General features: G+C 33.6%; 1 protein-coding gene across 3 annotated transcripts in view; it reads right to left on the bottom strand.

The window, feature by feature from the left end:
- Positions 1-6,081: 6,081 nt before the first annotated feature.
- The window catches only part of LOC140446923 (perlucin-like), a 29,373-nt gene continuing 11,090 nt past the window's right edge, over positions 6,082-24,364 (bottom strand). The window contains exons 2-5 of one of the 3 annotated variants that reach the window (XM_072539515.1): positions 23,916-23,992; positions 19,728-19,848; positions 16,009-16,291; positions 6,082-6,175 (exon numbers count right to left, since the gene is read on the bottom strand). In XM_072539515.1, coding sequence (XP_072395616.1) covers positions 6,154-6,175; positions 16,009-16,291; positions 19,728-19,848; positions 23,916-23,992 — 503 coding nt within the window. In that variant the 3' untranslated portion in view covers positions 6,082-6,153. The remainder of the gene's footprint in view (positions 6,176-16,008; positions 16,292-19,727; positions 19,849-23,915; positions 23,993-24,364) is intronic. The other 2 variants (XM_072539517.1, XM_072539516.1) reach the window with 2 other exon arrangements.

The raw sequence follows: 24,364 nt of genomic DNA, 5'->3' as shown, positions 1-24,364 counted from the left end.
TTGCATCGAAAAATCGAGAAGCATCTAGTTTGGAGGTTTCACCATAATTTGAACCTAGATCCTTCGCCAAATTTCTACAACAAAACAGAATTATTAGTCATCATATATTTAGGCCAGTATATATTTATCGTAACAGTAAGTCGTACTTTTTTCCATAAAAGCGTCACTCTTATATGGACACCCAAGTTATGTGTCTAGCAGACACCTAACCAGCAAACACTTATCCAGAAAACACCAAAATTGTCAGTCCTAAAAAAAATGAAAAAAGCGAGTAGCAGTGGCAGAAAACTGGTTAAGTAACAAAGAAATTACGAAACTCTGGCCCTCAAGATCTAAATCACAAAAACCTATTGTTGCCAGGAGTATCAGACCTGCTTGTGGAGATAAATGCCGGCTAAAATGCTCTAATAAAATAGATGAAAATACCAGGAAACATATTTTTTTTAAATATTGGGCCCTGCAAAATATGAATAGACAGAGGGATTTCATTCACAAATGCATGAAACCAGTCAAACCAGCGTACAGGTACAGCAGTGCAGAGAGGCCTAGACAACATAATAACGCATACTATTTTCATATAAATAATAATAAGCAAGTTCGCATATGCAAATACTTTTTTATGGCTACGCTAGATATCAACAATCGAATTACAAGAACGGTCGTTGAAAAAGGGTTCCTGGAAGTAGAGGTAAACACAAAAACCATAAAAAAATGGATCCATCGATTAAAGACGGAGTTTGTGAGCACATTCAATGGATAAGTCGTATTGAGAGTCACTACCCACTAGCAAACCAATAGGGAATACATCGAAGATGCTAAGAAAACAATCAACCGCACGCAAATTTAGTCATGTTCTCAAAAATTTTTAACACAGAGTTTAACATCAGTTGCTTTATACCCAGAAAAGATCGCTGTGAGTTGTGTGATGCGTATGAAAATGCCATAGGAGAAGCTAAGGAAACATTGGAACACAACTATGTATTACATTTTGGAAGAAAAAGATTTATCGAGAATAGAAACGGACCAAGAAAAGGCGAAGGCTAATCCCAATTACATTGTATCAGTCTATGAGTTGCAATTAGTTCTTCCTACGCCGCAAGGAACTGTATCTGTTTTTTATTATAAATCGAAATTGAATTGCTACAACTTCAGGGTGTCTGATTTGAAAACTGGATCAACGGAATGCTACTTTTGGCATAAAGAGCATGGAAATAGGGGAAGTGATAAAATAGGTTCATGTGTAATTAATTTCATAGAAAAAAAACTGGGCTAATGAAGCTGGGCTTGACTTCGTTTTCTTTTCAGATAATTGTTGTGGCCAACAAAAAAATAGATTTTTAATTGCTATGTATATTTATACTCTGAGTAAATACCCTAACACACGTTCAATAACCCATAAATATTCGATAAGTGGACATAGTCAGAATAAATGCGACTCTGTTCATTTAACTATTGAGAAGGCTATAAAGAAAAGTTTAAAATCTGGTCCTATCTATGTGCCAAGTCAGTATGCATAAATCATTCGTTTGGCAAAAAAAAGAAAGAACCTTACCATGTAAATGAATGTAATGATTACTGAAGTAAAGGTTTTTAAGTTAAATCAAAGAAATCCTACCACCCTCTATTATAAAACATATAAAGATGAAGAGTTCAAGCAAGTAGATATCTGCCGAAGAAAAAACAATACCATTCCACGTACCTTACAACAGGCCTACAAAAGTGTACTTAGCGTTAAAGACGATAAGAAAAAAGATCTCTTGGATTTAGTAAAGAATAATCACATTCCCAGTTGTTATTCAGCATTTCTGTTTTTCTTTGTGTTTTCTTTATTATACTCTATTTATATCAACGTGATTTTTAAGATAATAATATCTTGTTCTAAAAAAGTGTCACAATATCGGCATGTTTCTATTTTTTTACTATTTACTGCAAAAATTGAATTTTCTGAGAAAAATAATGCACCCACAACACTAAGCTAATATATTCCAGTTTACAATAAAATAGCATATCAGTTTGCATTTAGTCATGGAACTGACAAATACATGTTCAACTTAACTAAAATCTTTAACATCATTTTTCTCAAAACGACGTTTTTTGAATTGTGACTCTTTTTTAGCGGAGGTGCGATATGACAAAAACAATGAATATTTCATAAAAGATTCTTTTGAAGTAAATACAATTTTCAATAGGTATATTTTACCTAACAACTATGTTCTTGTTAGTTTAGATGTAGTATCTTTTTAGCAATATATATCTAAATGGTTTTATTAGATCTGTACATAAATGTAAGTTATATAAGTAAACACTGTAAGATGGACATCAGTAATTTCATCGAGTTGATTTCTTTCCTTTTCAGTAATAATTATTTCAATTATGAAGAAAAAATTATAAAACAAATAAAGCTTCTATGGGGCCAAGGTTAGTCCTATCCTAGCTAATTATGTTATGGACGATTTGCTAGACAGTTTGATCAAGGTCTTACCTTTCCAGCTAAGTTTTATTAAAAAATATGTAGATGACCTAATACTAGTCATTCCTAGAGATAAAACAGAGGAACTACTGTTCGTTTTTAATAATTATGACCCATACATCCAATTCACAATTATTGAGGTTAAAAAGACGAATCACAATCTGTTCCCTGTTTGGACAAAAAGTTGATTCGTTCAAACCATAACAAAATATTGGTAGATTGGTACAGAAAATCTATGGCCTCAGGGAGGTATTTAAATTTTATGTCCTGCCATAAACATTCTACAAAATAAAACTTAGTTAAACAAATGAAATAATGCCGAAGCATTTGATATTATAATATAAAGTTTTTTAAGGTGTCCTGTGATAATTATATATTATATGATATTATATGATAATATTACAGTATGATAGCTTTAACATGAATAAGAAAATAAAGGAAATGACAAATACACTGAGAAAAGAGAAAGATGCCCCTCTGAAAGATGCAAATGGAAAAATCATTATAGAAATTAAAGAGAAATTAAAAAAATGGAAGACATACATAACAGATCTGTTTGAGGATAATCGACAAGAACCGGAAGAAATCGACAGCGAAACGGGGCCAGAGATCATAATAGAGGAAATCGAACAAGCAATACGAAACGCAAAAAACGGAAAAACTGTAGGTCCAGACGAAATACCTGCGGAACTACTGAAATGTCTAGACGATGAAACTCTACCTGTACTTCTGGACCTATTTAATGAAGTATATAAAACTGGAAAAATCCCACAGGAATGGTTGGTGTCCACCTTCGTAGTAATACCAAAAACAGTATATGCCAAAGATTGTTCAGATTATAGGACAATATCACTAATAAGCCATACCCTCAAAATATTTCTAAAGGTGATTCATGGAAGATTATATAGAAAACTAGAAGATGATATGGATGATACTCAGTTTGGGTTCCGCAAGGGACTGGGAACGAGAGAGGCATTGTTTGCTTTTAATGTCCTCTCTCAAAGATGCTTAGACATGAACCTAGATATTTATTCCTGTTTCATCGACTTCGAGAAGGCATTCGACAGGGTCCGACATGAAAAACTAATAGAAGTACTGAGAAACAAAGATATAGACAGACGAGACTTACGAATCATTATCAATCTGTATTGGAATCAAAAGGCCAAAATAAAGATAGAAGAACAAAAGTCCGAAAATATAGATATAAAGAGAGGAGTAAGACAGGGCTGTGTTCTGTCACCATTACTGTTTAACGTGTACAGTGAAGCCATATTCCAGGAAGCGATAGAGGATCTGGGTGATGGAATCTCTGTAAACGGAAGAATAGTAAATAACATAAGATTCGCTGATGACACCGTTATAATGGCAGACACCCTGGAATCGCTACAAGAATTGGTAAATAGAATTAACGATTATTGCATTAGATACGGACTAAAAATAAATAAGAGAAAAACTAAATTTATGATTGTCTCAAAAACGCAACATGGAAATGAAAGATTAATGATAGAGCAAACCCAAATAGAAAAAGTAGAGACATAAAAATATCTGGGAACCTGGGTTGATAACAAAAATGACCAAAGCAGAGAAATCAAAGTCCGAATTGAAACTGCAAGGCAAGCATTTGTGAAAATGAAGACAATGGTTACCAACAGAGACCTTCAGTTGCATCTCAGATTGAGGGCTCTAAGATGTTACATATTTTCTATCTTACTATACGGAATGGAAGCTTGGACATTGAAGAAATAACACATAAGAAAAATAGAAGCGTTCGAGATGTGGTGTTACAGAAGAATATTAAAAATTCAGTGGGTTTAAAGGATTACCAATGCTGAGGTACTACGACGTCTAAATAAGGAGTTAGAAATTGTAAACAGCATAAAAAGAAGAAAACTAAAGTATTTGGGTAACAAACCAGAGGAGAAAAATATGAGCTGCTGAGAATTATTATGCAAGGAAGGATCCAAGGAAGAAGAAGCATAGGAAGAAGACGCATCTCCTGGCTGAGGAACGTTAGAGAATGGTTTAACTGTAGTTCACTACAACTTTTCAGCGCAGCAGCCAACAAAGTGACCATAGCCGTTATGATATCCAACCTCCGATAGGAGGTGGAACTTTAAGAAGAAGTGATAATATTATTGTTATTTATTCCGTAAGAAAAAGAAAGTGTATTGTTTCTATTTTCTCCAGAATTTCTACAGTAGATAGTGGGATCTTACAAAAAACAAGTGTCCAATAGGTCGTTATTTCGTCTACATGCTGCTTAAAACCTTTTTATTTAGTCGACAGTATTAAAGAATGTACCATTTCGCGCTGCCTAGATTAATTCGGTTGTAAAAATTGATCAAAACTTTTAAATTTGTTCTATTTAATCTTCTTCTTCTTTTTATATAGATATGACTCTGTCTGTTTTTCAATGTGCCTCCAGTAAGTTGTCATTCCATCGTTTGCGTGGTCTTCCTACTGATCGTCTTCCTATTGGGGAACCGTCTCTTGCCGTCTTTACTACTCTATTTGTTGTCATTCGGCTTATATGATCGTTCCATTCTACTATTCTATTTCTTACCCAGTTTTTGATGTTCTCCACCTTGCATCTATGTCGTATATCTGTACTTCTAGCTCTGTCCCATAGTGTCTTACCATCAATTTTTCTAAGTGTTTTCATCTCTGCTGTTTCTAACATCCTTTTTGTTCTCTCTGTGTCAGGTATTGTTTCTGCCGCGTATGTCATTATTGGTCTGATGACTGTTTTGTAAATTCTGCCTTTCGTTTGTTTCCCGATATTTTTGCTGTTTGCTCTATTCACTTGATCTTCCACTTCGGTTTCGAGCTTTCTGTAGCTAGATAATGTGATGCCTAGATATTTAAACTTGATCACTTCTTCTAGTATCTGACCTTCCAGCTCCAATTTACATCTTAGTAAATTTGCTGTTATAACCATGCATTTTGTCTTTGTTGGGGAAATTAACATGTTAAATTTTCTGGCGGTTATATTAAATTGGTGCAGCATACGTTGTAAATCATCTTCACTTTGAGAGAGTAGTATTGCGTCGTCTTCATATCAGATTATTTTAAGTTGTTTTTCTCCCATTTGGCATCCTTTTTTAGTTCTTACTTTTTTTATTATTTCGTCCATAATCAGGTTGAACAATAGAGGACACAGGGAATCTGTCTTATCCCATTGCCAGCTTCAATAGGGTCGGTTAGTTCTTCTTCTACTTTTACTTTTATTGTGTTGTTTCGGTAGATATTTTCGATCGTTTTGATTATTCCTAGAGGTATGTCTCTTGCATTCAGTAAGTGGATAACGTCTTTTAATTTGACCCGGTCAAATGCCTTTTTAAGGTCCACGAAACATAGATATGCCGGTTTGTTGTATTCTAATGACTTCTCTTTCACTTGCCTCATTATAAGTATAGCGTCGGTGCATGATCTTCCCGACCTAAAACCTTGTTGTTCTGTCGTTGTCTTCCCGACCTAAAACACTGCCTGGGATGATTGCGGGGTGGATTGAGTAGCTCTGCGGTTACTACAGCCGGTCCCAAGCCCGGATAAAATGTGAAGGGTGATTGGCAAGGTTAGCAACCTACCAATCGTAAAAACAAATACTGCTCAAAGAAACAATGTTGTATTTAATGTATGTAAAAAAAGAATTTCATTTTTTATTTATGTTTTTTTTATTGTCTCTATGTCGATTTTTTTAGATACCTGAAACATAAAAAAAATATATTAAAATGGGAATTGGGGCATGTTAAAAAAAAAGAATATCAAAATGATAACAACACAAATTCCATTGTTGATATATTAAAAACGATGTAATGATAACTATTAGACGCGATATGTATGTAAATTATTATTATTGTTAAGTTAAATTGTATAATATAAGATAGAAATATACACATCAAAATAATCTAGGGGACAAAAACAAAATGCGAAATTACAGAAGGATTTGTAATAATTTATTTCGAATATTTTTAATCAAAAGGTATAAACAAGTATATTGAATATAAAATAAACATTAACTCCATAACTCCATAAGTCAAAAAATGTTAACAAAAAAACATTTAATGCCCTTCAACTTCCAACAAAATAGTGTTTAGGTTAAGCTAGTATAGTGTATGACCTACAGTCCTACATCTGTAAGGCAAACTCATGATCAGATGGTCAAGTTCTTGCTGCGATATTACGTTCCATTCCATCGAAAGGCCCTCAAACAGTTGCTGTCTTGTATTGAACGCAATATTTTGATGTAAAATGCGTCTGCCCAATATGTCCCATATATTCTCAATTGGGTTTAAAACTGGCGATTGTACAGTCCATGGTCACACCTCAATTTCATTATCTTCGAGGAATTTTCGCACGACCCTGGCAGTATGCAGACGCTTATTGTCGGGCATTAATTAAAATTGGGGACCAGCTTGTTATGCAAAGGGTACAACAGTAGGTTTAAGAATAATATCACGGTAGTGAGTTGCATTTAGAAACCGTTCCAGACAAACGAGATTGGTTCTTCCACCAATAGTGATGCCACTCCATACCCTTATATAGCCGCCTTGCTGTCTATGAACCTCCTGCATGGTGGCCAATTATTCGGTATTGCCAGATCGTCTCTGATACATATCTTAATTGAGACTCATCTGTGAATAAAGTAGAGGCCCACTCACATCTAACCCAATTTGCGTGTCTTGGGCCTACTGAAGTTGTAGCATTTTAAAATTCCTTGGTATATATTGAAATCCCCTCGTACATATATGTTCAATCCTTTTTGCTTCACGAGTTGATATAAACCATTTGAGAGTTTGTTTATATTTCACAGAGGCATATTCCGCGTATTTTCTTTGATCGAAAGCCGCTCGATATATGCGTTTCAAATCAATATCCATTTAGATCGCTGAGAAGTTTTTTCCGGAAAGACAATTGTCAGGAATAGCTGCTTTTAGCGTTTGTCCAAATTTTTCATCGAATTTGTAATGTTTTCTGTTTTTCGTCCTTTTTTCATGGAAAATGTGTAGCAGTGTGAAGTTAATAGTTACAGTTTAAAGTTTTAAGTGAGGTTTGGAAGATGGCCCATTGAAAGCAGTCGTGTTTAATTTAATCGGACAAATTTGTAAAGAAAAGTGATTTTTACTCAAAGTAATGTGTCAATTTGGATTGGATGACAAAGGGAATAAAAATAGATGGAGAATATCTAAACAACTTACGTTTCGCCGATGATATACTTATAATAGCTGAAGATCTAGGTATGGCAAGAGAGATGGTACAGGAACTCGTTGTGCTACAGAAAATGTAGGTTTAAATATAAATATCTCGAAAACAAAAATCATGACCAATTTGGTACCCAACCAGAACATCAGTATTGGTGGGAAAGAAATAGAACTCGTAGATAGATATAAATACCTCGGACATGAAATTATGATTGGCAGGGATAACCAGACTCATGAACTGAAGAGAAGAATCGTCCTTGGGTGGGCAGCATTTGGAAAACTGAGAGAAACTTTTAAAAGTGAGCTGCCCACATGCCTAAAGAGAAAAATATTTGATCAGTGCGTCCTCCCAGTCTTGACGTACGGAGCAGAAACACTTACCTTAACAAAAGCAGCAGCTACCAAACTGAGAGTCACGCAGAGAAGAATGGAGCGATCCATGTTAGGAATAACTCTGCGAGACAGAATAACCAACGAAGACATCAGGAGAAGAACCGGAGTGACTGACATCATCGAGAAGATAGCCAGACTAAAATGGAGATGGGCAGGACACATAGCCAGAATGACAGAGGCCAAGGGAAGACAAGAGAAGCGTCGGTCGACCACCTAAAAGATGGACTGACGATTTAAGAAGACTCAATAAAAACTGGATAAGAGCGGCGCAAGATAGACGGGGTTGGAAACATGAGGAAGAGGCCTATGTTCAGCAGTGGACTCTTGAGGCTGGATGATGATGAATGTGTCAATTATAAACGAGTAAGCACTGTGTTTTATTGTGTGCCGTATCTCATATGAGAGATTTGTAAAGTGGCGTTTTACAACAATTTTGAAGATAACCACATGTTGCCATGTTGACATTTTTTAAGAAGACGAGTTTCTCAGGTTTGCGTTCCAGTGCTAGCTTCCATCCTCATTTTCTTATCCCTGGTCATCGTCCCAGTCTTTAGATGCAGTTTTTTGTGTGGCAGTGAATCTCTAGTTCCAACCTCAGAAAATATGTAAAGTAAGGAAATTTTATGAAATCCAGGTAACTCTTTTGTGTTAAATTTTAAAGTAAAGATAGACATTTTTTAATAATAATAATAATTGTTTTCATTAAAATTAAAGAAATTACAATAATTAGAATTATATGTGTTAGGGCGTGGCCATAGCTGTCATAACTAATCTCATTTTAAAGATAATTCTTTATTTGTAATAATTTATTTCTGCCACAATTTATAGCCCAGTAACAATTTTTTGTAAGTTTTGTAGCAATTCCCACTTGTAAACGGATAAGATATGTAAGTTTTTCTTCTTTTTTATTTTGGTATAAATCTTTGTAACTGTTTATATAGTAATTATTTTTGCATTATCTGTATTTGTAGCTGTTTGTGCTGAGACAGTAATAAATGTTTAATTTATTTCTCTGAACCATTTTGTCTATTTATTTAAAAAAAAAGTCTCCTAACCTCTTTTTTGTGTTTTTTAGAATGAAAGAAACTTTTCTTTAATCCAGCAGGAAGTTCCCTCGAAGCGGCGTCCTATTTCAAATAGCTAGAGGGAACTCTTGTGTTTTGTTTGTCTGTTTGTTCCAGGAGATTTATCTAAGTACCCCTTTGTTTCATTATTTGTAGTTGCCCCAATCCAATCCTCCTGTTTCATTCACTTATCCACGACTCCAGCTCTCAAAATAAACCCTGAGAGCCGTTCGCATAAGTTTCTATTTGTTTTGCTTGCCCTATCTCTGCCCCAATAATTTCTGTCCCCAATTTTTAACCCCCCTATAATAATACCCTATGTCGTAGGCAAAATATTTCGTTACAAATTCGATGAGCGCAATTTCTTTGGATGACACAGGCACTCTCACAGGTCTTCGAGCATTTAACTCTACTTCATGCAGTCTATTTGCAATGGTTTGGCTGCTTACAAACACCTAATGGGTCTCTTTCAGCCTCATCTTTAATTACGATGCAGTTACAGTGCAATCTCGCAATGCCTGCAACCTAATAAAACGGCCTTCAATCTGGTTGGTTATCTACCAGTTTCTTAACGCCTTAACCACAAACGATTAATGACACTTCTGTTCGTGTGGAGGACCTCAGCAACGTCTCTTTGACTTCTGCCAGCTTGAGCATCAAAACTAAATAAAAATCCACATAGTCATCGAAAATAAAGTACCGTAAACATGGCCTACTTTGTCCTGCGGGTTCAACTTTGCCCACTGTAAAGGTTATAATATTTGCAAAAAAAAATATTTGGCAACATAGCAAAGTACCACAAACGTTTACGCGCACTAAGAAACATACAGAAATCAAGGCCAATGTGATCTAACCTGCCTGACTGAAGTGTAACGCTGGTAGTAAGGTAAGAAATTTGAACACGTTTTTTAGGGCAAAAGCTGAGCACTGCTGGGTATACAATAATAGAAATATTTAGTATTGTCTTAACTGAATTTGCGATGGAAAGTTTATCAGGAATCACATGTTTTTTCTTTATAAAACAAAATCCAAGCGGCAACGTTGTCCTGTCATTTGTCTCTAATTTTTATTTTGTATTTTTTTATAAAATGTTTGTAGAGGCATTTAAAAGGAAACTGAAGAGTGCTTTTGAGTTTTTAAAGCCATAAAGTATTAATTTTTACGTAAAACAGCATGTCAATATTTACGTAATTATTTTTTTCTTTCAAGGACAAATCAAAATGCCAAGAAAAAGCAGAAAAAAATTGGAAACAAGGCAGTATTTAAACTACTCTGAAGCCATGCTTGAACGAGCTGTGGAAGTAGTGAGAGCAGGTTTACGTTCCCATCTGGCAGAGGAACGTTTTAAGGTGCCACGCCGAATCACTCTGAACAAAAATAAACGAACGCATGTTTCCTCCATTGGCCATCCCCTTACACTCACTAAAATAGAAGAACATCATTTAGTGGATGTTGTTATAGCAAGTGCAGAATATGGTGCTGCTTTAACAAGCCTAGAGATTAGAATGCTTGTCAAACAATATATAAATGCCAGAGGAACTCGAGTTGTTTATTTCTCTTACAACAACCTTCCTAGTGACTGGGTCAAGGCTTTTTTGTCACGACATAAGCACATTTTAACTCAAAGGCACTGTCAAAACGTTAAACGATCCAGCGTAGCCAACACTGAAGAAATCATAGAGGGATATTTTAATAATTTAAAAATAAGACTTGAAAACATAGAGTTGAAAATATCCAAAATTATGATGAAAGAAATCTGTCAGATGACCCTGGTACCCAAAAATGTGTATTTCGACGTGGGACAAAATACCCGGAAAGATACATGAATGCCACTAAAAGCGCAGTGTCTCTAATGTTCGCACCTACCGCAACAGGAGAACGCCTACCACTGTATGTTGTTTGTAAAGCTGAAAGATTATATGATGGATGGATAACGGGTGGCCCTCCTCTTACATTGTATAATAGAACAAAATCTGGATGGTTTTATGCATCAACTTTCCAAGACTGCTTTTTTAAAGTTGTTTTACCGTGGTCAAAACGCGATAACAGCAACAAGGTTTTAATTGGGGACAACTTGTCCTCACATTTGATATTGAGATAATAAGGGCTTGTCAAAGGCAAATATAAGGTTTGTATTTCTGCCACCTAATTCTACAGGGCTTACACAACCACTTAATGTTGGATTATTTCGGCCTTTAAAAAGAGCCTGGAAAAAGATCCTTACTGATTTAAAAACTACTCAACCTAATTTCAAGGTTTATTTCGGACTGGCGTTTGTCCCTTTGACCACATGAGGTGCTAAAAAAGATGCCGAATGAGAGATTTGCGAAAAGAGTAAGCTCTGAAATTTATAATGCATTAATAAATTTTTTACAACAAAAAAAGAAAGGGGATACCATTAAAAAAGAAAAGAAAAAGTTGCTTAATACTGAACCCGATCAATCACTTCAATTTGAAGAATTTAATCAGAATCAAGAGGGAAGTGGGAACGAGGACTTAGAAGGAGAAATAGAGCTGGAGACGAATGATGACTAAAATTTAGCAGAAGAAATGGAGATGGAGATGAATAACAGTGACGATGATAATGGTGAAAAGGTAGATGAATTACATGAAGAAGGGCAGGATGAAGTGGTTGAAAATATAGAGTCCGATGAAAATATCGAAGTAATTGGAAATAATCTAAAAATTGGTACTTTTGTGGTGGTCCGATTTCCTACAAAAAAAAACCGTTAAACATTTCATCGGGATTATATTAGAAATAAATGACGACAATACATTCTACACCATAAAATTTAAATATATATATATATATATATAAATATAGATATATATATATATATATATATATATATATATATATATAAATATAGATATATATATATATATATATATATATATATATATATATATATATATATATATATATATATATATATATATATATATATATAAATGGTTTTGTTTATCCAAACATATCAGACATATCGGACGTCAATTTTGAAGACATAAACAAAATATTAAAGGAACCTTTCAAAACTAGAAGTAGATATTTTTCTTTTAAAGAAAATTTAAGTTGTTTTCCGTTATAATTTTTCCTATGCTTTTTTTTATTAAAAGTGTAATAATTTTTCTTGTATTTTTGTAATAAAAGTTTTTTAATAAAGAACTCAGAAAAATAGAGGTTTTTTGTTCTAGTTTTTATTAAAAAATTAAATTCAAAACGTATATCGTGGGCAAAGTAGTCAAATCAAAACGTATGCCGTAGGCAAAGGTAGTCCTATTACGTTTCAATTTTTGCCATACAGTGAATTTAAAATAGGTTGGCAATGTTGATCTGTCCGGGGCAACTTTGCCCACCCTGTATTTATTTGTTTTTCTCGGCTGTGCTAAAATTGTGATAAAAAATGATAAGTACATTTTCTGTTAATAACTCGCGAGTTCTCAAAATAACTTTTATACACTATTGCCCAAAATTAACGCACCACCTTAAATGTACCATAAGTTTGAAACTATTTTTCTTCTGAACGAATGATTGGATTTTGATGATGTTTTTTTATACTATAGGTCTATTTCTAGTAAATGATTGTATTAATAGTTTTTTAAAAAATATCAACGTTTTTTCCGTTTACGGGGTGTAAAAATAAAGTTGTGTTTTTTCATCGTATTTTGCAACACCCTGTGGAATTTATTAGAAAGAAACGCTACATTTTATTATTATTTTGAGATAGATTTATCCTTTCTCAAGTTTTTGGTAAAAAAATGTTTCGATAGCTCGATTATCAAAGATTGTACAGAACTTTACATGTAACAAGTTTTTATTAACATGTAAAGCCAAGACAACCTTACTTACATAAATTTTATTGACATTTAATACAAATAAATCCTAAGAAAACATAACCTAAATAATCTTTAACAATTCCGTCTCCCAAAAACAGTTAATAACGAGTATTTTTACCTCTACATTTGATTACTTATTCACAGTGACCAGGCATACTTAAAATCAAGCGGCGTATTTGGTCTTGATCAATTGCATCCCAAAATTCTCTAACCATAACTTTTATGTCGTCAAGAGAGATAGGTGGTGGTTGTCGGCTCCTGAGTTGGTGATTCATAATATCCCAGAAATTTTCTATGGGATTGAGATTAGGGCTGCAGGGTGGCCAGTTCATGGTTTGTATTCCAACCTCGTCCAAATAATTAAGGACCACACGTGCAATATGTGGTCCAGCGTAATCATGCATTAAAAGAAAATTATATCCTATGTAAGGAGCAAATAGAACTACATGGTTAGACAATATGTCTCTAATATACCTTTCACTTGTTAAGGAACCTCTTCGTAAAACAACAAGGTTCGTTGGCGCGGTAAGAGATATTCCTCCCCAAACCATTACAGATCCTCCATTAAAGAAAGTAACAGGTCATATGTTACACTGTGCGTACCGTTCTCTTGGCCGTCGAATAACTCTTACACGTTTATCTGAGCTATATAAGCAATACCTTGATTAATTAGTGAACAACAGTACTCCCAGTTATCAACATTCTAGTCAAGGTGCTCTCTGGCAAATTGTAATCTACTTCTTTGATGATTTACGTTTTAAACTGGTGCTCTGACTGGTATCCTTATATGCAGATCTTGTTCAGCGAGACGCCTTTGTATAGTGTTTCTACTAATTTGAATATTATGAACATTTGCCAATTGTATTTGTAAATGTCTCATTATGAGAAAACGTTCTCTTATAGCACGAAATCTAATAAACTGATCTTGTCGTGGTGTTGTGAGTCTTCCTCTTCCTTGTCCACATCGTCTCGTATGGTCGTTTTTTTTTCTCTAAAACGTTGAATAACTTAACCCTACATCAGCTAAAGTAATTGCCAGAACACATTCATCTCGGCTCAGATTTCTTAACATAGGGCCCATGTCAACTAACATGCGCAAAAAAGCAAAACAATTTTTTGAAATGTAAACAATATTGACAGTCTAAAACTGTCCTGTCAAATTGTTTGATTTTTCATAGCCAATTAACTGCTCCCATTAATGAGTATTACAATTCGATAAAATAAGTACTTTTCTTTTTTGATAATAAAGATATCGATGATGTTTTTACGAAAACGTTAAAAAAATGGAAATTTTTCGAAATAATAATAAGATGTAGCGTTTGCTTTTAATAAATTCCAGAGGGTGTTGCAAAATAAGATGAAAAATCAAATTTATTTTTACATCCCATATATGAGTGAAACGTTGAAATTTCCCAGAAAAGATTAATATAGTAATAACTTAGAAATAGATCTGCAATCGAAAATAAACTCATCGAAATACAATTAAGGATTCAAAAGAAAAATAGCATAAAAATTATGATAGAGTTGAAGTGATGTGTTAATTTTGGAGAGTAAAAAATCACGTAATGATTTGAACATACTTTTCTTTTTTGATAATAGAGATATCAAAATGATTTTTTCACCAAAATGTGAAGAAAGAATAAAATGATCTCAGAATATTAATAACATGTAGCGTTTGTTTCTAACACATTGCACAGGGTGTTGCAAAAGTAGATGAAAAAACATAACTTTATTTTTACGCCCCGTATATAAGTAAAACGTTGACGTTTTTATAAAAACTATTAACATAGTAATTACCCAGAAATATACCTATAATGTGAAAGATAAATCATCGAAATCCAATTAAGGGTTCAGAAGAAATATAGTTTCAAAATCATGGTTTTTTTAGGTGTTGCGTTAATTTTGGAGAGCAGTATATTTATTTATATGTGTTAAGAAAAGAAATATTTAAACAAAACTGAAATTTGCTGGGCAAAGTAGGCCATGTATACGGTATCAATAAGAAATATTACTTTTTATCTTATAGCCTAAAATGCATATTGAAGGTTTGTTAAATTTTTTATAGCCATTCTTATCAGCATGACCGTCCAAGTTGGTACAATAATAGACAAAACAACAAAAAGTTTAAAAACATAAAATTATTTTTGTATTTGCAGCTAACATTGATTTAAAGCTATTAACCAAAGGTGTCCCCTAGATTATTTTGGTGTGTGTATAATAAGTGACACTATTCATTGTTCACGTGGACACGAACACATACAGTCACAGTGAAATGGCGAAATCCTTGGACAGGTGGATTTATATTTTGGATTTGGCATCGGATGATGACGTCACCATTTCCATGTACATGACGTCATCGATGTTTTCTCAAATGGAACAATAATATTCTTTTTTCGTTTTTGAATCTTGCTTTAAATAACGATTTCAAAGATATCTTAAAAAAGACACTTTTGTTGTGGAAAATATTCCTATGACTATTTTTATTAGAATCTAGCCTTAAAGATGAATTCTTTTAACTTTTTGGATTTTTTAAACTCAACGTACAACTCGAAAACATTTATGAGGACAAGTTGCTTAGAGTGTTTTTTGTTCAGAAAAAATTGTCTGGAAGAAAAAGTTGATTCTATTCTGACCACTTTTTGTGTAAAAAAAAAATTCACCAAAAAGTGAATATTTTTTTAACCAAGCGAAGGTTTTCGGCTTGTTGTTCGGCTAAAAATTTCCAAAAAAGTACTTCAGATTGACAATGTATTTAATTTAAAAGATGTGAATAATGCTCTTAAACCTATTATCAGTTAGAAATGGGATGGTGATTACAAAAAAATTTGAAAATTAATCTAAAAATCATTATTTTAGCGTTCTCAAAGTATTCAACAACCAGAACATACCAAAAATAATATTAAAGGAACTCGCAGACATCATCTACAATTATTATACATACACTAAATAGGCAATAAAATAAACTCAATCAAAACCAAATTTTTAGTCTCTAAATCCAAGCAGGACCTTTTTTATCCAAATGCAATAAAAGAATTACTAGTACCTAATATTTATAAGATGACTGTAATCGTTGTTGATTTCCGTACCTTCAACGACTGTTCTAGTTGTTTCGCATATGAAATGATATTCTTCCCAGCAATCTTTATTACTCCACTGCAGTAGATTATTAGTAATTTTGGCTTGTATACACTGATAATCTTTATTAGAATCTGGTTGCCCCTTTAACCAATTAAAGTAAGGTATCGTCCTACCGGTGGTAAACCAAATCCATTTATGGGAGTCTGGTAATTTCGTACCTGACGTCCAAAACTCATCACTTTCATCACCTAAAATAGTAAAAGAATGCTAATTAAAATACTTAACCTACAAAAACCTTAATACCATATAGTTTTTGTCCTGGAGGATGAAAGGCTCTTTCCTGTCAAAAAGTAAAGTACTTGAGAGTAGTCCAAGATACAAGGTAAACTTTTGGTCAGCACGTTAAATACGTCATTTGCAGGACAGAAGAGAGGACTGCAATCCTGATCAAGATTATACCCAACGTGAGAGGACCAGGGACTGCTAAAAGGTTTCTTTGACGAAATGCCCCTGATGATGCTGTAGAAAGCGAAAGTACTTGGGCAAGATTTGACTATTAAAATTGTGCTCGATATTTGCCTTTAATTTTTCAAAGTTGATTTATTCGAGCATTCAACCTTATGTCAATAATGGATTAGGACTGATAAACTTAGCAGCAGGACTAAATATGACATTCACTAGCACCTATTTTGAACACACGAACATACACAAGCTAACCTGAATCCCCCCTGATAATAGAACAACGAGTCAGATTAATCACATCTTAATAGAATCAAGGCATGGAACAAACGTAATAAACTACAGAAGTTATAGAGGAGCAAACATAGACTCAGACCATTGCCTAGTGATCTCAACATTGAGGGCTAGAATTTCAAATTCTAGTAAAGAAAATAAAATGGACACAAAAAATCGAATGTGCAAAAGCTGAAAGATACGGCAATTGCAGAAAGGTACTCGGAAAACATCACCAACAGACTAAGGAATCAAAACGTAACTGAAGAATGCCAGACGGATATAGACTCCTACTGGACCAAAATAAAGGAAGACATTGAAGCAGCAGCGAAAGAGGAAATAGAAACAGAAATTTGTGCCCGTAGAAATCATTGGTGTGACGATGAATGCAAGAATGCAACGTAAGAAAAAAATTAGGCCTACAGAAAGATGCTTACCCGACGAATTAAAACAACTGTAGAGTATTACCAGACAAAGAGAAAAAAAGAATTCAGAGCATTGTATAAGAATGTTAACATCAACAGAAAATAATTCAAGGCAACCATAAGACAATACAGAAGTCAGAATGGCGACATATTAACAACAAGGGAAGATGTATTGAATAGATGGGTGGAATACTTTAACCAGGTGCTTAATATAGAGGAAAAAGAAGAAAACCTGGAAGACGAAACAGATGAGGTAAGGGGAACCGAAGAGAGAGAAGAGGAACCACCAACGATTCTTAAAGTTAAAGATGCAGTTATACAACTAGTCATATACCAAACACCATGCACAAAGAGGAGATATCTTTGAATGCTCTAACCACAGAGGGATTTCCCTTCTAAATACAGCGTATACAATATTTTCCGCAGCACTATGTCATCGTATGCAACCATATGCAGAGCGGATAGTAGGAAAATATCAGGCTGCTTCAGAGGTGGTAAATCGACAATTCATCAGATTGCAACACTGAAACAAATTTTGGAAAAAACACTGGAATATGGCATTGATACTCATCCCATATTTATAGACTACAAAGTATCCTACAACTCAGTAGAAACCAGTTGGTAAATTTAACAAAACTAACTCTTGAAAAAGTTGAATATAGAGTACAAATTCAGGGAGAACTGTCTGAATCTTTTAAAAAAAATAACGTGATGTGCCAGGGAGACCCTTTTTCCAGTATACTGTTCAATCTGGCTCTGGAAAAAGTAATACGTATGTCACAAATCACAACCACTGGTTCAATATATAATAAATCAGTGCAAATCTTGGCCTATGCTGATGATATCAATATTGTTGAGAGAACGGAAAATGCTGTACGAAAGGAGTACGTAGCATTAAAATAATCACCTGCAAAATTGGGTTTAATAGTAAAAACAAACAAAACGAAGTATATGAGAATAAGCACGCAACCACAAATCCCACGACTCCTTGTTATAGAAAACGACGTCATTAAAGCAGTGAACGAATTTGCCCCGCAGAATTTGCGCGGCCAACAGATGGTATTTTGGGTTCAATCTCCTCCGTAAATCCACAATTATATCGAGAAATACAAAAACTCTACAAAACAATAATACGTCCAGTCCTAACATCTGATTCAGAGACCTGGACTCTAATAAAAAATAATGAAAACACGTTAGGATGTTTCGAAAGAAAAGTACTAAGGCGAGTTTATGGAGCAGTGAATGACAATAATGAAGTGTGAAGAAGACGATACATCTTCGAACTTTATAGAATATACCAGGAACCTGATATCGTAAAACATATTAAGATAGGACGTCTGAGGTGGATAGGGCATGTAATGCGGATGGAATAAAATTACCTAGCTAAAATAACGCTCCTTAATAGACCCATTGGTCAGAGAAGAAGACGAAGACCTAGAACAAGGTTCCTTGATAACATCGATGAAGACATGAAAAATATGGGAATACGTGCTTTTCGAAGAAGGGCGATGGATAGGGGCGACTGGAGAGAGATGCTTGAGGAGGCTAGGCCCCACCTAGGGTTGTAAAGCCAAAATGATGATGATGATCACCATTTACAACATATATGACACACCTATAAAAAACACACTTATAAAGAAAGTATAATCATGCAGCATTCAAACAGGAGAGTTGTTTAATGTTTAGCATCCTACAAGCCTTTAAATTTATTTACACCTCATTTAAAAATGTATCAATTTACCCCGATTTCCTTTCCTCCATATTCTGATTAAAATGAATATTTACTGATCATCCACTAGTTTAGAATATAACATAGAATATCATATAATATAGAATATAGTTTAGAATAATATAATCTCTTTATGCTCAAGAAACCCAAGTCTCACTTATCTGGCTTCCGTCACACATAGGCTTTGTCGGTAACGAAACTGCTGATCGCAACTGCTGAACTGCTAAAGAAGCGGTTACTTCATCAATTAGCCAAACAACGATACATCTAAGCTAAGACCTTAAAGCTAAGTTTAAAAAGCTAATCCGAGAATCTTGGCAAGCTCGTTGGAATAACTGTGATATAGCCCTACGCAGAATTCAACCTTAAATTACCCGGCCAAGTCTTACTATCTTCACTCGCAACAAATCACGGATTAAAAGAAGACTTCTAATCGGCCACACAAGATTGACACATGTCTACTTAATGTCCACCGATGAACCTCCAACATGTCAACAGTACAATTGTGCCCTTATCGTATACCATATATTAACGGATTACCAACAGTACACCAACCATGCCCGGAAAAATAACTTGAAGACATCGCTCGCAGATATTCTAAAATATTCATGTGAATACACCAAAATTCTATAGTTTCTCAAAGACGCTAATCTTTTTAATAACATTTAATACCTATTGTGTAATTTCTATAGTAATAAATCAATTGTACCGTGCCAATGACCTTGATTATCGAGGCAATTAAACTAAATAAAAAAAATTATTGGTTTTAGTGTGGTGTTGTAATATATTTTAAATTACCAGATTTTTTACCCTGTTTCACAATGACAGATTTTAAGAAATCATTTTCTTCCGAAGAGCTTATTGAAACTAAATTCATTCCATGTTGTCTGCAGAATTGTTCTGATCTAAAAAAGTTGCCCTGGAACAATAATTATTATTATTAAAGAAGTAATAATGAGATATTTTTATGTAAAAAAACTACAGTTATATATAAATATTCAATACCACCTGAAACTACTACATAAAAATAATGCAATCAGAGCAAAAAAAAATGTGGAGGAAAGTTTAAAAAATTGAGATGAAAATTTTGTACTAACGGCGTATTGCTATTTAAAAGTAGAGTTTTTTGTGTGATGTACATTAAGATATAGTCAACAAATTAAATATGTTTTGTATATTTCTACTATACAAATCCATCTTGTCATAATATTCCGAAACTACAAGGAAAGCGACCTTGTAGGCCTTTTGGGAAATTCGGCATTTTTTCCAAATTGAAAACCTGCAGTGAAAGCAAACCGTCTAGAAGAAGAAAAGCTCCAAAATCAAAGCCTGGTCCTCCAAGTTGGGGGCATTGGGTTAATCACTCGATATTCGTCAAAAATGGTAAAGGTTAAAAACTCCAAAATCCAGCCTCGGAACCGGACTGATATACGACGACGAAAAATGCTGCGGAACAGGAAAATGATTTTTGAGACATGGAACGTCCAAGGGATCTCAAAGAAAGCTCCAGAAATCTTAGAGAAACTAAACAAAATGAAGATAGACATAGCTATTATTACAGAAACCAAACGGAAAGGTCAAGGATCGGAAAACCTAGGTAAATACGATTATTTCTACACCGGAGTCACAAAAGAAGGTAGAGCTCAAAAAGGAGTCTCCATTATGATACACCGTCGCTTCAGAAAATACATTACATCATGGGATGGCATCAACGAAAGAATGATAAAAATGAATATATGTATAAAAGGATACAGACTGACCATTCTGGGAATATATGCAAACAATGACGATACTATTGTAAATGTGAAAGATAACTTTTTCGAACAACTGAATAAAGAAACCACAAAGGTGGGTAACACAAGAGAAATAATAGTCTTGGGAGACTTCAACAGCAGAGTCGGAAAAAAGAACAACGATAAAGTAGTAGGTAGATATGGAGAAGATAATACGAACAATAACGGAGAAAGGTTAATAGATATATGGGAACAGAATGGACTCAGAATCATAAATGGATATTTCCAACATAGAAACATTCATAAATATACGTTGACTCAATACGTTGACTATGTCATCCTCAAACAAAAAAGTCGACTGAAAACAACAAACGTAAGAGCATGTAGAGGACCCACTTGTGGCAGTGACCACTACCTCCTACGTTCAGATATTTCATTTCCATATAAAAGAGAACAGAAAACGCCGCAAGATAACCATACAAAGGAGCAAGTACAAGAAGTACGATACAATTTGAATAGTTTACACTACACCAAGAAACTTATATAAAGGTAGACTGGAACAAAAACTAATTGAAACGGAAGATAATACCAGGAATGTTAATCGGTTATACAAAACCATCGAAGAATGTATACACGCCGCTACCCTAGAAGCACTAGGGCAATATGAAAAGATCGGACAACAAAAACCATATTGGTGGGATCAAGATATTTCGCAGGAAATAACACAGAAAAGAAAATTGTATCAAAAATATCTGAACACAAGAAATGTAGAAGACAGAATCGAATACAAAAAAATGCAAGCGATGGTCAGAAGAAAAATATGCCAAAAGAAAAATGAATCCTGGGAAAAAAAGTGCACCATGCTAAATACATACATTGGTGGAAGCCAAAGTTCAGAAAGCTGGATCATATCACCGCAAACTTGGGAAGAATACTTTAAAGATTTACTAACAGAGATAACAGAGCCCTTTAAACAGCTAGAGAACTATGGTCTACAAGGCGTCAGGCTCATAGGATCACCAATCAGAATAAATGAGAGAGAAGTCGAAACCGTATGCCGAATAATAAATATAACACCATAAAAGACTCTTAAAGTTATAACATATCTCCACTTTACCTTTTTCGAAATCACCAACGATACGCCCATATAAAAATAATTATATACTAATGACAGTAAACCATGAGATATCAGATATCAATTTTTACTTCTGTCAATTGAACCTACACCCAAGAAATACTAACGGATAAGACGTGAGGAGCTGTAAAGTCGGCACGTAATTTCGTGAGAAAATTTATATCCATTGTAGTGTTGGTCGTGTGGGTTTTTGGGTGTTTTTCTTGTGTTTGGATGGCTACGCTGTCCTGTTTTAGGCTTTTGCCTCTTCAGGACGTGTTTTCCTTAGTATTGGGTGTATGGCACTGGGAACCAGAGCGAGTTAAATACTAGTAAAATGGCAACACTGCCAGAATGACCCCTACTTTATTGAACAGTAGCGTAGATATCTAATTTTAAATTAAATAAAAGTTTTTACTTTTATTTAATTTTATTTACCCAAAAGTTTCATTTTCTGTAAAGTTTAAATAAAAAATATCGGTGTTGTTAACTTCTGTGATATATCTTGGGAGTGATAACACTAATCGACTCAACTGAACAGAACTTATTGTAAAATAATAATATCTATATAAAACATTGTTAATAATAGTATATTATTTATTTATAAATTTTGTTTACCAATACTTGTAGTACTCGGCTAAATAATTGATTGCTTATTATTAGCCATGCTGTCTTAATTACGTATTGTAAAAAACACAACAAGAAATAGTCAATTCAAGTTACATTCATTTCTTAAAAATTATAAGTATAAAGTACCTACTGCTGTCATTGTAATAAATAGGAAATGGCTATTATTTCTGAACGTATTTTAAAAAGTTTTAATGTACATTTATATTTAACTATACAGTGATGAGCTCGCTAATAACCGACAGAATAACGCAAAAGATAGAAAACACATTAAGTTATGAGATAAAAAGAAATTAAACTAGTGGAGGTGGGAGATTGAGCGATAAAAACCTATAAATTTACATTCTACTTATTGTTTCCTACCGTTAGACGTATCGGACGAGTTTGGCAACTGCCATTGTGACAGTGACAGTTTTAATTGACATACTCCTCTAAACGTTAATAATTTTTGTCCTATCAAGGAGTATGTTTATACCCTGTTTTCAGAAATATATATGCAAAATGAGAATATCTACAATTACAATAGAAATAAAGGTTTCAACTAACACCTAGTTCGAATTAAGTACTACTATCTACTCAGAGTCACTGTTATCACTCGTATCATCTAAATTTATGGTTAATTTGGTTAATGCTGGTAAATATTTATTATTTACTTACTTATACATACTCTTACCTCGTATCGAGACTCTTTTAGAGATGAACAAGTGACCATTAAAGAGTACACAGGGCGAGTTTTGAATTTTGATTGAAACTTCTATTGGTCATAACTTTTGAACAGAAAGATGGATGTGTATCATGTTTTGATTAAACGTTCCACTATTACCAACTAATCAATTGATTTAATCAAACTAGAAAAATTAGGTACGGTTTTAAAAAATTAGTTCGTTTTTTCACCGTAGAAAATTTTCACCTTATATTGTTGTTTTGATAAGTATTTGGTATTTATTTACATATTTTCAATTTAATATTTTTATTACTGTATTATAATATGATCTTATTTAATGGTATATTTTAACTGCTTATTTACTTTAAAAGCTATTATTTTCTTTCATTAGAGGCTACTCTTCTACCACTTGTTACAATTAATACACCATATTTCAAATGTAAGTGTTTTTTTCTGTATACAGAAAAACGTAATGAGTTAAGCCAAGGTATATTTCGTGATATTTAAATTAATTGCCAATTTATTCACAACCAAAATATTGCATTTTCTTTGTTATTATTCTAATTCATTTACCCAGCGACCTCAAGTTTTACACAAAACATAAGTTTTGAAAAGAATGTTACAAATTAGACAATTAGACAACTAAAATATATTTATTTTTCCCCACACGATTATCTAGTTCTTCATTTGATGGTCTGACAAAGACGTTATATACGATTTCTTTTCAAAAATTTACAAAAATCTTACCTTTGGTTAATTAAAAAAAAAAAGAATCAAAAAAAATTTAGCCGAAAAATTGTTTATTTTTGCAAAACTGAATTTTTTACTACAAACCTAATCGTCTTTACCTGAAAAATATCTCCAATGTAAAAGCTTTTGTTTCCATTTGTAATTAAATGCAAAGAAGGTTGAGATTGTGGGTCACCTAAAAAATAATTATCTATTGTATACTTTATCTATCTATCTACTGACACTATTATATATTACTTTACCATTAATTAACAATAAAGCAGGGAGTAAAAAGTAAAAGTATATGATGAAAATGACAGTAAGATTTGATTTCACGTCCAAAGTGTCTATGTATCTGTTTATACGTATTTCGCCCTAATAGGGCTCGTCAGAACAGCTGTTCATAGGCTTTCTTAACGTGAAAAATAAATATTTTCTGTCTTTAAGAAGCAACAATAAAATGGCTTCGATATGGACGCAATAGCGACATCTAATACTAAATCCGTAAAATAGTTTCGAAACACAATTCAGATTTCTTCTTTAATCTGAGCCTTCTAAAAATTGCAAG

The sequence above is a fragment of the Diabrotica undecimpunctata genome, chromosome 7 (assembly GCF_040954645.1).
Source record: "Diabrotica undecimpunctata isolate CICGRU chromosome 7, icDiaUnde3, whole genome shotgun sequence".
NCBI classification, from domain to species: domain Eukaryota; kingdom Metazoa; phylum Arthropoda; class Insecta; order Coleoptera; family Chrysomelidae; genus Diabrotica; species Diabrotica undecimpunctata.
The sequence above is the reverse complement of the archived record's forward strand: the minus strand, read 5'-3'. Positions and strand labels throughout refer to the sequence as shown.